Source organism: Puma concolor, chromosome A1 (assembly GCF_028749965.1).
Source record: "Puma concolor isolate L17-30 chromosome A1, mPumCon1.1.hap2, whole genome shotgun sequence".
Taxonomy (NCBI): Eukaryota; Metazoa; Chordata; class Mammalia; order Carnivora; family Felidae; genus Puma; species Puma concolor.
In genome coordinates this window covers 116,750,957-116,767,864 of record NC_141667.1, presented here as the reverse complement: position 1 = coordinate 116,767,864, position 16,908 = coordinate 116,750,957, and the positions used below count along the sequence as shown (strand labels likewise).

Sequence of the window (16,908 nt, the reverse complement as noted above, 5' to 3'; positions counted from 1 at the left end):
GTTATCAAAAAAATGTCCCCACAAGTAAGAGTCCTGGGCCAGATAGCTTCCCAGGGGAATTCTACCAGACATTTAAAGATGAGTTAAATACCTATTTTTCTCAAACATTTCCAAAAAAATAGAAATGGAAGGAAAACTTCCAAACTCATTCTCTGAAGCCAGCATTACCTTGATTCCAAACCAGACAAAGACCCCATTAAAAAGGAGAATTATAGGCTAAGATCCCTGATGAACATGGATGCAAAACTTCTCAACAAGATACTAGCAAATTGAATTCAACAGTATATGAAAAGAATTATTCACCATTATCAAGTGGGATTTACTTCTGGGCTGTGGTACTGGTTCAACATTTGCAAATCAATAAACATGATACACCACATTAATAAAAGAAAGGATAAGAACCATATGATCCTGTCAATAGATGCAGAAAAAACATCTGACAAAATACAACATCCTTTCTTGATAAAAATCCTCAAGAAAGTAGGAATAGAAGGAACATACCTCAAGATCATATAGGCCATATATGAAAGACCCACTGCTAATATCATCCTCAGCAGGGAAAAACTGACACCTTTTCCCCTATGGTCAGGAACATGACAGGGATGTCCACTCTCACCACTGATATTCAACATAGTGTTGGAAGTCCTAGCCTTAGTAATCAGACAACAAAAAGAAGTAAAAGGCATCTAAATTGGCAAGGAAGAAGTCAAACTTTCATTCTTCGGAGATGACACGATACTCTACATGGAACCCCTGAAAGATTCCACAAAAAAACTGCCAGAGTTTATATATGAATCCAGCAAAGTTGCAGGATATAAAATCAATATACAGAAATCAGTTGCATTTCTATACAACAATAATGGAGCAGAAGAGATATCAAGGAATCAATCCCATTTACAATTGCACCAAAACTCATAAGAAACCTAGGAAAAAACCCAGGTAAAAAGAGGTAAAAGATCTGTATGCTGAAAACTATAGAAAGCTTATGAAAGAAGTTGAAGAAGACACAAAGATATGGGAAAAAATTCCATGCTCATGAATTGGAAGACTATTGTTAAAATGTTGACACTACCTACAGCAATCTACACATTCATTGCAATCCCTATCAAAATAACACCAGCATTCTTCACAGCTAGAAAAACAATCCTAACATTTGTATGGAACCAGAAAACACCCTGAATAGCCAAAGTCATGTTGAAAAAGAAAACCAAAGCTGGAGGCATAATCCCAGACTTTAAGCTGTATTACAAAGCTGAAATCATCAAGACAGTATGGTATTGGCACAAAAACAGACACAAAGATCAATGGAACACAATACAGAACCCAGAAATGGACCCACAAAGATATGGCCAACTAGTCTTTGACAAAGCAGGAAAGAGTATCCCATGGAAAAAAGACAGTCTCTTCAGCAAATGGTGCTGGGAGAACTGGACAGCAACATGCAGAAGAGTGAAACTGGACCACTTTCTTACACCATACAAAAAACAATTCAAAATGCGTGAAAGACCTAAATGTGAGATAGGAAACTATCAAAATCCTACAGGAGAAAACAGGCAGCAACCTCTTTGACCTAGGCTGCAGAAACTTCTTGATATGTCTCCAGAGGCGAGGGAAACAAAAGCAAAAATGAGTCATTGGGACCTCATCAAGATAAAAAGCCTCTGCACAGCAAAGGAAACAATAAAACTAAAAGGCATGGACAGAAGGGAAGATATTTGCAAATGACATCTTGAATAAAGGATTAGTATCTGAAATCTATAAAGAACTTACCAACCTCAACACCCCCCCAAAAAAAAAAAAAAAAAAAATACTCCAGCGAAGAAATGGGCAGAAGACATGAACAGGCACTTTTCCAAAGAAGATATCCAAATGGCTAACAGACACAGGAAAAGATACCCAACATCACTCATCATCAGGGAAATACAAATCAAAACCACAAAGAGATACCACCTTACACCAGTCAGTGTGACTAAAATTAACAACTCAGGACATAACAGGTGTTGGTGAGGATGTGGAGAAAAGGGAACCTCTGGCACTGTTGGTGGGAATGCAAACCTGTGCAGCCACTCTGGAAAACAGTATGGAGTTTCCTCAAAAAATTAAAAATAGAACTACCCTATGATCCATCGACTGCACTACAAGATATTTATCCAAAGGATACAAAAATGCTGATTTGAAGGAGCACATGTGCCCCAATGTTTACAGCAGCACTATCAATAGCCAAACTATGGAAACAGCCCAAATGTCCATTGACTGATGAATACAGGAAGATGATGTGGTACCTATATACAATGGAATACTACTCGGCCATGAAAAAGAATGAGATTTTTCCATTTGCAACAACATGGATGGAACTAGAGTATATTTTGCTAAGCAAAATAAGTCAGTCAGGGAAAGACAGATAACATATGATTCACTCCCATGTGAAATTTGAGAAACACAACAGATGAACATAGGGGAAGGGAAGAAAAAATAAGATAGAAACAGAGAGGGAGGCAAACCATAAGAGACTCCTGAATACAGAGAACAAACTGAGGGTGGCTGGAGGGGAGGTGGGTGGGAGGATGGGTTGAATGGGTGATGGGCATTAAGGAGGGCATTGTGGGGATGGGCAGTGAGTGTCATATGTAAGAGATGAATTACTGGGCTCTGCTCCTGAAGACAAGACTACACTGTATGTTAACTAATTGAATTTAAAAAAAAGGAGGGGGCACCTGGGCAGCTCAGTGAGTTGAGCATTCGACTTTGGCTCAGGTCTGATCTCACCCTTTGTGAGTTTGAGCCCTGCATTGGGCTCTGTGCTGACAGCTCAGAGCCAGGAACCCGCTTCAGATTCTGTGTCCTCCTATCTCTCTGACCCTTCCCCATTCACACTCTGTGTCTCTTTTTCTCAAAAAATAAATAAACATTAAAAATTTTTTTTTAATTTTTTTTTTCAAACGTTTTTTTTTATTTATTTTTGGGACAGAGAGAGACAGAGCATGAACGGGGGAGGGGCAGAGAGAGAGGGAGACACAGAATCGGAAACAGGCTCCAGGCTCTGAGCCATCAGCCCAGAGCCCGACGCGGGGCTCGAACTCATGGACCGCGAGATCGTGACCTGGCTGAAGTCGGACGCTTAACCGACTGCGCCACCCAGGCGCCCCAAACATTAAAAATTTAAAAAAAAAAATTCGGACTCCCTAATCCTTTTCTCAGATTCAGGGATTTAACCTCTTCTCTGCCATGTAAGAAGTAAGCGGTGGAGTGGTTGGGGAACCAGTTCTTGGAAGTCTTACCTCATACAGAATTAATCGTTTCCTGGATTAATCCCCAACACACTAGGAAGGAAGCCTCACTTTTCCAGTCCCTTCTCCATTTCCTTTCTCTCTTATAGGGACTCATGTACCTGACATTCTTTGCCAGGTTTCCTATATTCTTCCCCATTGGTCCTGTCATGACATCCTATGCAATGCTCAGAAATCCAAAAAGTAAGAGTCCTCTTGGGTTGATGGAGACAACCATACTGGTTCCTATGCAAAATGTGGCTGGGGGAACTAGAATTCTGACCTAAGTCACTGGTACTAGATTAGAAACAAAAGGAGTCAGACAGCAATAAACTCTCCCAGTTCTTTTATTTTGTGTAAATTTCATGACCACAAAGCCTATACTGACATTCTTTCTCTCTTTTAAACAGAGATTAAGGATGCAGTTAAGAGTTCACTCTATTAACACTGATGCCATGGAAATTTCTTTTTAAAAATGAGGTATTTGGTTTACTGTCCCAAACAGTAAATGTTTGGACAAACTGCAGAAATGATCTAGCAAGTAATAAAATGAAAGTGAATACATTCAAACATAAAACAGAAATAGCATCTGGCAATAGTTGCTGTGACACCCTGAGAATCTTTACTGTAGTCAAAATAAACCTATGCACCTTAAAACTGTAAAAGCAAAACCAGCGTGATTTTTCCTAAGGGCTTACGCTTCTACTCAGAAAAGACAGTGAGAATGAGGAGGTGGTGAATATGAAAAAAGATAAAGATCATTGCCCCCTTTTCCACTCTAATCAAAATTACTTATTAATGGACCTCCATTTCCCTTTTTTTCCCCCCAAATTATCTTAGGAAAACATTTAGAATTACAGCAATAACACCATTTACAAGTGAATTTATGTGGAATTGTTGTCAAAGTTGAAAATACCACAAAAGATCTTGAGAAAACATTGAGTATTTCACATAAAAAACTGAACAATCAAATTAGCCAGGCCCAAAATGATGATGAAAACGTGAAAGATTAATTTCGGCCATGTCAGACGGTCTTCTTGGTGGAGGGAAATTATATAGATGAGAGATGGGTATATGAATACAAAGGCCAGGCCGCATGCTGCTCCTGAATACCTGTGAAATAAAAACTTTTTGGATTAATATTAATCTTGCATTTTGTTTTTGCTGATTTACAATTAAGGTAAATATAGTACCATTTAAACCCTCTTTAGTCTAATAAGGCAACAAAATTATTTTTGATTTAAGTGTTGTAGACATAATGCATGTCAGTTGAAAACATTTTACTTGCTAAGCTAATATAAAATATTATTTCCTGTTCATCTTTATAGCATCTGCTTGACAGAGTTTTTTATGCATCTCTCCAATCTCCATAGTTCTTCTATGTCTCCATGTTTGTGGCTGCTTCCTCAGAAACATCTGGAGACAGGCTTCCTATCTTTGATCTTTTATAAACTAATTATGCATTCTGAGTCTTTGAAGGACTGCTAGCATCTGCTTGAGAAGGAGAACAGATGAGTATCTCTGTGGTGTTCAGCATAATTATCAAAGATAGTAACAAAAATACCTCAACAAAAGACTGTCAGATCCACACTTTCTTCTTCTTTACCCTATCCTTAGCTTAACAGAAACTTGAAAATCCATTATATTCAATAAGCATCAGGCCAATGCTCTCTCCTGATTCTTGCTACTTTCTTAGGTAAGGGTCTTCAAAAAAGTGACTCAGCCCTGCTTTCTATAGTCAAGGAAGAGAAATCAGCCCAGTATTCCATGAGAATTTGAGGTCACAACTTCACTCCCCATCTATTCAACCCTTCACAACATTTTTAGAGAAAATATATTAAGTAAAGAGCCATATGGGATCTAAACTCCCATCTCAACTCTTACTCTCTCACTGCAACTCATAGTGAAACACGTTCTTGAGTAGAAATGGATTTAAAAACTTAGAACACAGCCTTAACATACTAGAGATCTTCAGGTACTCCAAGAAGTTATAGATTTTATATAAAAATTTTTTTATCTTGTATAAAGAGAAAAAGGTATAAAAGAAAAAGAGAAGGGGAAAGATGCCCAAGGGATAATGGGGCTTCTAGAATCAGGAAGAAGCAGTGATGGAAGATCATGAGCACTTTGACAGCAGAGAACTACATTTGAATGTTACCAGTTTTAAATACAATAATTTCATATAATTAAATTAACAACAACAACAATATCAACAGGAAAACCATAAAAATAAAGGCCAATATATGAAGGGACAGAGTTTCCTTACAGGCTGTACCTTATGATTCCTCCTATGTTTGGGTAGAAACAGGCCATGATTACTCCAGCTCCCACAATAATTAGATTAAGAATCAGCACGTGGAAAATGCTAGAAGTTGAGGAGTTTGGAAGAAAAGATAAAAATAAAAACCGGCAAATTATAACCATTAATATGAGAATAAAATTCATTACTAATATTTTTAAAATGAAAACGTCTTAAACTTGACAATAAAATCGCAGGAAAAATTGAAGGCAATGATAGTACTCAATGATAGTGACGGGACAGTGACCTTGCTCCTTTTGTATAAATATATGAATAGGTTAAGATTTGTCAGAACAAACTAGTGTGTATCAGAGTTCACACCCTTTGGTCCATAATTGCATTTGGAATTTCTTAATAAACAAAAATATGAAAAAAGCCATTAACTTCAAGATATTTGTGGCAAAACCAGAAGTATCCTAGATATACAGCAAGGTAATAATTTACCTGATGGGATATATTAAAAAGTATTCAAAATAACTTATTATTGTTACCTAGATGGTAAAAAGTCATCTAGACAACTTGGAAAAAGCTAGCTAGATTTTTACTACAGAAAATCTGAAAACATTTGAAAAGATATCAAAAGGAACTATACTAAAAAGGCAGTAATAATTGTGTTATGATTTGGGATTTGGAGTAATTTTGCCCCTTTTCTGTATTTAACAAACTTTCTATGTGTTTTTCCATAAAGTATTTATTTACTTTAAGGGAAAAGGCAAAATGGGCAGGTTTTCATCCTTCAGGTTCAGTCACTTAAAGATATTCAGTGAATAGAAAATAATGAATAGAAAAATAATGTAGGGGTGCCTGGATCGCCCAGTTGGTTAAGCATCCAACTCCTGATTTTGGCTCAGGTCATGATCTCACAGTTCTTGAGTTCAAGCCCCACATCAGGTTTGTGCTAACAGCGTGGAGCCTGCTTGGGATTCTCTCTCTCCCTTTTTCTCTGTCCCTCCCATGCATGTGCTCTCTCTCACTCTCTCTCAAAATAAATAAATAAACTTAAAGAAAAAGAAAAAGAATGGACATAAAATTTGATGCTCAAGAAATAACTCCATTTCCCAAAAAGTTGATTCTTAAAAGCCAAATTTATACCTTAAAGTAACCTTGTGAGCCCAGGTTATCAGAAGGTAATTAAAACCCGATAAAGATTATAGAGAATAAGGAAAAATATTTACACAAATAAGCAGTCCTACATCCTCATGAATTACAAAGATATTCAGGCTTCCAGATCTTATTATTTATCTAGAAACTCCAACTTTAAAAATTGCTCCAGAGCTTTGAGACAATGGCTCTTTTGTTATTTCTGTGTTATAAAAGGAAACAACGTTGTGTATTTTCCAAAGAAGTGGTTCTGAGTGTAACCACAAACCCCAGGGAAGTTCCCAATACCTTTTCAGGAAGTCACTGAGGTAAAAATTAATTTCAAATCATAAAAGACATTACTTGCTTTGCAAAAGCAATTGTAGGTAAAACTGCTGGCCCCTTAGCATGGATAGACAGTTGCACCATTTTGTATTCTATACTGTATGCTTTATTGCAAAACACTCTCAAACAAATAGTCCTTCATAAAAAAGTAAAAGTTACTAGTTTTATTAACTTTCATGTTTTGGACACACACCTTTTTGCTATTCTGTGTCATTAAACAGGAAGTACATAATACAGCTTATCTGCTGCATGGTGAGGTATAATGGTTGTCTTGAGGAAAAGTACTTGTGCAACTGAGCTGGAGAGCAACCTAGCCCTTTTTTCCAACGAATGCTATTTTTATGTGAAAGGCAGACAAACTGGTTCTTCAGACTCGGATGTTAGACAGACATTTTCTTTTTCTTTTTTTTAATTTTTTTTTTTTTGACGTTTATTTATTTTTGAGACAGAGAGAGACAGAGCATGAACGGGGGAGGGTCATAGAGAGAGGGAGACACAGAATCAGAAACAGGCTCCAGGCTCTGAGTGGTCAGCACAGAGCCTGACGCAGGGCTCGAACTCACGGACTGTGAGATCATGACCTGAGCCGAAGTCGGCGGCTTAACCGACTGAGCCACCCAGGCGCCCCGACAGACATTTCCTTAAAAACGAAAGCTTATGATCTTGTCACTTCAAGGAAAACATGTGTATGTGTTGTCAATGATAAAATTTGAGCTTTCAAGTAAAAATTAGAATTTTGGACAGCTTGTACTTGCCACCCTCAGTTTGACAGTTTTTCAATATTTAAAGAGGTTTATAATGAAATTGGTGGCAATATTACGAAAGTGGGTTTTGATATTATAAGGAAGTGTGTCAACATTTGGAAGATCTGCAGAAATCAGTGAAATGATATTTTCCAGGTGACTAAACATGATGTTACAAAAACATCACGGGTAAAGGATCTAAAGTGTAAGACAGACCAATGGGTTTTAATATACTGAATTTCTGATTTGACTAACTTATAGGAAACTACCACTTGTTAAAATTTGGCAAAGTATCAAAGAAGAATATCCACAATAGTTTGAAAAGGCTATTAAAAGACTGCTTTTCCAACATGTCTATGTGAGGGTAGATTTTCTTCATAGATTTTAATGAAAACAACATATTTTAACAGACTGAATGCAGAAGATAGGAGAATCCAATTATCTTCTAGCAAATCAGAGTTTTGAAAATGTGGGGTGTCTTGCTGGCTTAGTTGGAAGAGCATGTGACTCTTGGTTTCAGGCTTGTGAATTCAAGCCGCATGTGGGGTGTAGAAATTACTTAAATAAATAAAACTTTAAAAAGTTTGGAAAATGTAAAATAAAAGTTTTTTGGGAAACAATTATTTTTCATAAATACGTTATTTTAAAACAAGTAATAGTTTTATATTATTGCTTTTTAAAAATATTTTATTTAATGCTTATTTACTTTTGGGGGGTGTAGAGGTAGAGAGAAGGAGACACAGAATCTGAAGCAGGCTCCAAGATCTGAGCTGTCAGCACAGAGCCCGACATGGGGCTCAAATTCACGGAGTATGAGATCATAACCTGAGCCGAAGCTGGACGCTCAACCGACTGAATCACCCAGGCACCCTATTAATGTTTTTTAAATAAATTCATTAATATTTAAAAATTTTTCAGTTTTAATTTTTCATATGTTAAATATTGATAGATATAACTCACAAAAGGTAAATAAAGTTCCTGGGGGTTCTCAATAAACTTTAAGAGTATAAAGGAGGTACTGAGCTCAAAAAAGTATGCTCTGAATCATGCAGTCTGTAGAGGACTTGTAACTGCAGGATAAATGGTAGTGTGTTCCTGGTGGTAGAGAAAGAAATGCAATGTGAACATGAAAGGGAAATTTCAGACTATTTCCAAGAAGAAAAAACATTCTAATAGCCACCATTATGCAAAATAATGGCAGAAAACAGGAATAATTCATTTACCTAGAATTTTTTTCATCTATGTCTTCATTGTATTTGTTTTATTATGGTGAATGTAAATACAACGCAGGGTATAAACACAATAGGAGTCTTGTATGTACTGAAATCCAACCTTCAAGATGAGCAATGTTAGAACTGTAGCTGTTGCTACTATCAATGCTAGAGACCTGGTACCTCTGGACTTTTGCTTTCATAGATTTTTTATTTTTAAACAAACATATTTATATTAATTATTTAGTTAATGAGGGAAAATACTGCATTAGTTCACTTTGGAGAAGAACTGATGAAGACTTGTTTTAGCTGGTTACTGTAAATGTAATTACAAAATTTTTTGTATGAAAGTTTTCTTCATTTAAGACCATTTATTTCAAGTAAAATAGGTTAGGACTAGGTACTTTTTACGAGGATGAATCTATACTAAAACTTAATGTTAGCAGGAGTTAACCAGGAATCCAGCATGAAGTTCTAGGGAAACACTGAAGCAGTTTATGAAAATTTCTCTTGGATGAGGGTAATTAGCTTTGAACAGATTTTCAAAAGGACTCAAAACTGCTCTATCACCAATAAGAGACTGAAAACTATAGCAGTAGTTACAGGAACAAATAGGAACTTAAACTTGTTATATATCTCACCTTCACTTCTAAACAATTATGATTTATGTAAAAATGCATTAATGTTAGGGGCACCTGGTGGCTCAGTCGTTTGAGCATCCGACTTTAGCTCAGGTCATGATCTCACAGTTCATGCATGAGTTTGAGCCCTGTGTCGGATTCTGTGCTAACATCTCAGGGCCTGGAGGCTGCTTTGTATTCTGTGTCTCCCTCTCTCTCTGCCCCTCCCTGGCTCATGCTCCGTCTCTCTCTCTCTTTTTCTGTCTCAAGAATAAACATTAAAAAAATTTTTTTAATGCATGAATGTTAATAAATATATGAGTAAATATTAATAATCAATAACTAAATAAAAGAGTTGCTTCTCATTAGCCATACATTGCCAATACAGGTACTATATACTATTAACTTCCTGGCAATGTGTAAATAAATTGGCAGCTAAAACGTAAGATAAACATAACTGATATCAGAGCTAATATAACTAAACTAGAGGGGATTATCTTTATTTATTTATTAAAAAAATTTTTTTTGATGTTTATTTATTTTTGAGAGAGAGAGACAGAGTGTGAGTGGGGGAAGGGCAGAGAGAGATAGGGAGACACAGAATCAGAAGCAGGCTCCAGGCTCCGAGCTGTCAGCACAGAGCCTGATGTGGGGCTTGAACTCACGAACCTTGAGATCATGACCTGAGCTGAAGTCAGATGCTTAACCTACTGAGCCACCCAGGCGCCCCGAGGGGATTATCTTTAAATCAATCTGGACAAGGAAGTAGCTTCTAATTTTAAAGCTCTTCAGGGAAAAGAACACCAGTGACCTATCTTTAGTAACCATTTTCATTAGGCAAATTTTTATAGCAAAAGGATCAGTCACATTTTAAACTGACCTGTTTGCACAGTCATTTGTTGCTTGGCACATCTTGCTGGCCAACAGAAGAGGAGCCCTTACCTAGGATAAATGTCACCGAAGACATGGCCCAATAGCTGAACTCGAGCCAAATAGCCTAGGAGTGGGTATACAGTCATCATCTGGAACAGCAGGAATATCCTTGCAATGAAGGACAGGACGTCACTGCTAGGGAAGTTGTCTAAAAAATTCTAATCCAAGAAAGATAATGAAGTAATGTTAAAAATCAATTCAGTATATACAAATTTATATAATGGAATGTCTGTTTTTTTTGGAACATAGGTGCAACTCAAATTGTGGTTTGCTCATCCACAAACTGTTTACATTAACTATTATTCTTCAATGAACCAAGTACAGAAATTGAAATAAGTGTTTAGAAACTTTGATACAAATTTGACATTGCCGCATTTTTATTCAGTTTTACAAAAGTATCAGTCTTCAATTGATTTGACATTAAAACAAATGACAAAGAAACCTTCCCCTTCGCTCTGGATCACCTTGTATCATTACTATTTGCAGGCTATAACTAAAAGAAGGATTTATTTTTATTTCCTTTCATGATTTTATCCATTTTAGTTTGGCATCTAAAAAAAAGTTAATCAGAATTTTTTTTTTTAATTTTCAAATAAGAATACCATAGCTATTCCTATTCCCAAGGGAGTGGCCTTTATATGGGATTGTTCACATTGGGGGAATTTTCAGCAAGCATCTTCCTGCCAAAGAACTTCTGGAATCAAGGAAATCAAAAGAAGAACATTTCAAGCTATCATAACAGTAATAACTCAAACTTATTTCTCTTATAAAGATGAGAACATTATTAATGTTATTATGCTGAAATAACTCTTATAATTCATCCATAATAAATCACACTGTATATTCCACAACACTCTTACTGGAGGAATTTCTTATTGGAGGAATTGGAGACTAGAAAAAAAGCCATCTGTAAAATGCTATTTTTGTGAGAAATCTGTCAGTCACATTAAACTAGAAACTATACTATTCCTAAATTTATGATAGGCCAAATCAAATAAAGTATTACTTATAGCAACTTTTTTGTAATTTTTTCCTTTTATTCATTCTGTCTTTCCCTCTCTTTTTAATGGTTAAATAGTCTTTCTTTGTTTTACTGGCTGCTATGCAGTACAAAATGAGTGTTAGACCTATTATTGGGGACTGATGAGCAAAGACATCAGATTATCCAGGACATTTCCAGATCTGGGCTTTGCAAAATAAGGAGATTGAATGTATTCTCAATGGAGGTTTTATAAATTCATGAATAGCACTAGTAACAGTTTTCCAAACAATAATAATAGTATGCACACAATAGGAATCATCTATTTGAGTACCAAAAGAGGCCAGCATACAGTATGCTTTCTCAAGAATCTCTTTAAAAATCTATGGTGTATGTATTATACTGCTTCATGGGATAGAAAACTGAAGTTAGGAAAGGATAGGGAAGGTGCCTAAATTCTCACATGTACAGTAAATAGTAGAGATGGTATTCAAACCCAGGTCTGTCTGGTATTGTATCTTGCTACTGTCTCACCCTGCCTGCTTTGCAGATATGAATGTATAAACAATCACAAAGAGAGGGTACCTAGTGCCTTACCTGCTCTATGCAATCTTTGGTTAATGGTGGTGAAGGAAATGAAGCAAAAACCAGGACTCCAATATAGAGGTAGGTTAATGTCACCAGCATATAAGCAATGGACAAGTCTCTCACCTGTAAAAAGAGAACAAAATTCCCGTGATACTGAATAAATTTGCAGTTAAGTCTGCCTGAATAGACTAAATAAGAAAACTGACAAATAAATACAAGATTTATCTTTTTGCTATGTGTGTTTGTGTGTATGTGCCTTCCAGGTATCCAATCTGTTCACAGAAACTAAATAAAACAAAATTCACATACTTTACAATTAACCTGACTTTTTTTTTTTTTTACTATTTTGGAGTATGCAGATTAAGCTACAAGTTGGCAGATTTAGTAAATTAACGTAAGTGGTGACTCAACAGAAAATTATGACTAATTTCTAAGGTAATTTATTTACCAAATTATAAAAACATTTCACTAAAAATAATAAAGCTAAGGGACAATAAGAAAGCAAAATAAGCCATTTCAGTATGACCGACAGAATTAAAATTCCTTCTTTTAGTAAAATGACTGTGTTAAACCATCAAAGCATGCCTAGGCTGAAAGAAACTGGTACACATTAAAAAATATATTTAATAAAGAAGAAATGCTAGTTAAAGGGCAGACAGTAAGCAGGTATCAAAGACAAGCTTAATAAACCTAAACAGTAAACAAAAGGAAATCAAAAGGCAGCTGTTCAAACAGCTGCACAATGTTATTATTGGAAGCAGTAAACAAATGCAGCATATTAAATCAAGTGGGTTGCTTTCTTCCACTGCTGCTCCTACCCTCCTGACCTCCTACCCCCATGTGAAGTAAAAAGCTCCAAGATATTTAACGCAGCCAGCTGTCAGATCCAAACAGAACAGATTCCACAGCTCACGAATCTGGTCTCCATCACCACTAAAGTTACAGCCAAACAATTCAGCACAACTAAATCATGGCAAGAAGCCTATTCATTTTTCATTTTAAACACAAATTGCTTTGAAAGCTAAGAAAACAGATAAGAAAAAAATTATATACAATTTTACTTTAGTTTGATAACACTATAAGAAAAGTGAACATTTGGCATTAAGGAACATTACTGATCTTTTGGACGACTCTTTCCTTAAATGGGTTGAGCAATAGTAGAAACTTATAAACTTGAATGTTGATAAATTCACTTAAAAGCAAGTAACAAACTATGAGAAATCCTAATGTTAGGTCTAAGTAGACAATCAACTTGAAAACAAACCAGGATTCTCTACCCTGAACTACATGGTGGACAGGCCTAAGAAGCTACAGGAGCTTAGACTATGCAGGATGATTCTAGCATTCTCAAAAAGCTTCTAACTGTTTAGGGTTGCAGAAGGAGTGGCTTACCAAAACTCCAGGGGGCTTTCAAAGTCTTTCCTCTTTCAAGTTCACGAAGCCTAGGGCCCATTACAGGGTAGCCTTCAGTCACTCCTAAGGTTGTCTCATGGTCTTGTATAAGATGAACAGAAATGAATCTGCCAACTCTAACTTTCATAGCAAAGGGTAGTAGTCTCCTGTTACGATGTTTAAAAGTCCTTCTACCACTGGGGCACCCGGAAGGCTCAGTCAGTTAAGTGACTGACTCCTGGTTTCAGTTTAGGTCATGATCTCGTGGTTCATGAGTTTGAGCACCATATCGGGCTCTGTGCTGACAGCGTGGAGCCTGCTTGGGATCTTCTCTCTCCCTCTCTGCTCCTCCTGCATGTTTGCATGCTCTCTCTCTAAATAAATAAGTAAACTTAAAAGAAAAAAAGTCCTTCTACTTTCAACCTACTCAACACCAGTCAAAAACAGAGGTAGTCTTATAAAATGCAAAATCTCGGGAGGCCAAGATGGCTGTGTCAGAGACAGCTATACAGTCTTCAGCCTATATAATAGCACCTAATTGCCACATTATTTTGGCCAGGCTTTCTAAAAAGATGTGTACCTTAGTAGACTCTGGGGACAGTCTGATGAAGATGAAAAGTCTAAGATGCAAGAGCTTCCTAAACAGATAGTTTTTCTTTCTGCTTTCCTGTTCTTTTTATTATTATTTTAATTTTCATTTTTAATGTTTATTTTTGAGAGAGACAGAGATAGCATGAGTGGGGAAGGAGCAGAGAGAGACGGGGACACAGAATCCAAAGTAGGCTCCAGGTTCTGAGCTATCAGCACATGGTCCAGTGCAAGGTTTGGACCCACCAACTGTGAAATCATGACCTAAGCTGAAGTCAGACTCTTAACTGACAGAGCCACCCAGGTGCCCCCTGCTTTCCTGTTCTTATAGCACTGAATATATACCTGAAATGCAGTACCCTTTAGAGTATATTGCAGTTGTCATTAGTTTTTATTATAAAAGTAATATATGTTCACAATATGAAAGATCTTAAGTGGAAAGAAAATGTCCCTCAACACCCAAAAAGTAGCCAAGGTTAATGGTTCTTGTATTATGTTGTTATGTTAATTTTTCTATGTATAAGTTGTTCCATATTACTAGATTATGAGATCCCTGAGGACAAGGACTGTGTCTTTTTCATTTTTATATCCTCAATGCCCAGGACAATACGAGGCACACAGGTAGAACCTGGTAAATGGACAGAAAAAATAATAACTAAGCTGGTTATAGTTATTAGGCAGTTATTACATTGGCTAGGTGTTACACTATGCACTAAGCCCTTTATATGTATTATCTCATTAAATGTAAGTATGATACATTTCTTCATTTTATAGATGAGTAAACTAGTGCAGCAAGGTTACAAAACTTGTTCATGGTTACAAAGAAAGTAGCTGGTGAAGTCAGCATTCAAATCAAAGATGTTATGGCTCCAAATTGCATGCCCTTACTACTGCAATGGAGAAATGATCAGTGTTGAATGCGTTTGTGTCGTAGTTAGTAAATAATACAGAGAACAAAGATAAAGAGGTAACAAGTTATGAGTAACAAAGGATACAAATGAATACACACAGAGATGCAAGAGGAATATTAAAATCAGAAAAGCCCATTTTATAGTAGTTGAAATGTACATTCAATAGAACTAGGTCAAGAGTTGCATATCTGTTTTCATCTGAAACTACTCTAAAGAACAAAAAAGATGTTTTAATATGAAAGCAGCTGAGGTTTAGCACGATCCTGGGAAACATGCCACCTATGAATACCATGCACACATGTGGGTTTTGTTATTCTTTGGCTTGAACACAAGCCATCACTGTACTTGGCCTGGAGATATAGCCTCTTAAAAGCCCATTTATTGGAAAAGGGTAGAAAAAAGCTATCTGTTAGGCAAGTCTCAAAGTAAAAAATAGGTTTAAAAAGAGGTACAAATGACAGTATGAGTCCTACACATTAATTAGGTAACCTACTCTGCCTCATGAATGAGCAATGGCTGGCAGGGCGATGGTAGGGAACTAATTAATGATGGGAAGAACGCCACCTCAAAATGAGGACCAGCTTTACAAGGAGGCACAAGTGGTGCTGGAAGCACATTCTGCTTCTCAAATTATGGTTTATAATTTGTTCCACATACTGTTCATAGTGAAAATACTATCCAGTGGAGCATTTGCTAACAAAAATGACAGAAACTGACCACACAGACCTACCCCAGACATTTACATCAAAACTTCTGATGACGTAGTGTTAAGTAAACTGCACAGATTAATATGAAGAAGCAAAAAGTAAATAACAAATTAAGATAGAAGCCATCCCAAATTATTTTTAAAGAACTAGCAGGGTGTGAAACTAAATAAAGACAGGCAAAACAAACAAACAAAAAGCACTGTGTACGTTCTAATTCAAACATCATAAGGAAATACCAAGAGGTTAGTCCACAAATCCAGGATCATTTTCCGGATGGTTACAGAGACTACATATTCTGATGAAAAAGAGTGAGTTGAGGGGTGCCTATGTGGCTCAGTCTGTTAAGCGTCTGACTCTTGATTTCTGCTCAGGTCATGGATCTCATGGTTCACGGGGTTGAGCCCTGACTTGGGCTCTGCGTGGACAGTGTGGAGCCTGCTTGGGATTCTCTCTCTCTCTCTCTCTCTCTCTCTCTCCCCCTCTCTGCCCATCTCCCGTTCTTGCTCCCTCAAAATAAATACACTTAAAAAAAAAAAGAAAGAAAGAAAAAGAATGAGTTGGATGATCTTCAACTCTACAACTTTTTTGGTTTTCTTCTGGTAAGGAATGCCCTACTAAAGAATATAAATTATATCCCATTTAGCTACACATAAAAAAAAATTATGTTTAGTGAAAAAAAACCATGAAATTAAATCAAACTTAACAAACCTGAAAAATCTGATCATTACACCTGTTTAGGAGCCTCATTGCTCTCCTTCACAAATGTCTTTGCATCCAAGTCCGACTGTAGTTTATACAGAACAAAATGAGGCCCTTTTATTCTTTTGTCTTCTTCTCTTTCTTTTATTAAAAATTTTTTTTTAATGTTTATTATTTGAGAGAGAGAGAGAGACAGAGCATGAGCGGGGGAGGGGACAGAGACAGAGAGGGAGATACAGAATCTGAAATAGGCTCCAGGCTCTGAGCTGTCAGCATAGAGCCCTACACAGGTCTCAAACTTGGGAACGGTTAGATCATCACCTGAGCCGAAGTCAGATGCTCAACCAACAAGCCACCCAAGAGTCCCCTTCTTCTCTACTTTCAACCCTTCGTTTACTGAGCTCTGAATGACTAACATAATATTAATACTAACAAGTCAGAGTCCCTGACAAGCTTCACATTTTCTGGCTTAAATCTCAAGAAAATAAATCATAATATTAACAGGACTTCTATGAGTTAAATTCCTTACTGAAACCCACTGAAAAGT

At 36.6% G+C, this 16,908-nt stretch overlaps 1 protein-coding gene across 6 annotated transcripts in view; it reads right to left on the bottom strand.

Moving 5' to 3' along the window:
• Positions 1–3,597: 3,597 nt before the first annotated feature.
• Positions 3,598–16,908, bottom strand: part of SLC38A9 (solute carrier family 38 member 9) — an 82,414-nt gene continuing 69,103 nt past the window's right edge. For 5 of the 6 annotated variants that reach the window (XM_025923698.2, XM_086700869.1, XM_086700849.1 and 2 more), the window contains 4 exons: positions 12,074–12,187; positions 10,507–10,655; positions 5,542–5,631; positions 3,598–4,379 (listed from right to left, as the gene is read on the bottom strand). In XM_025923698.2, coding sequence (XP_025779483.1) covers positions 4,214–4,379; positions 5,542–5,631; positions 10,507–10,655; positions 12,074–12,187 — 519 coding nt within the window. In that variant the 3' untranslated portion in view covers positions 3,598–4,213. Of the gene's footprint in view, positions 4,380–5,541; positions 5,632–10,444; positions 10,656–12,073; positions 12,188–16,908 lie in introns of all 6 variants that reach the window. The other variant, XR_015249116.1, reaches the window with a different exon arrangement.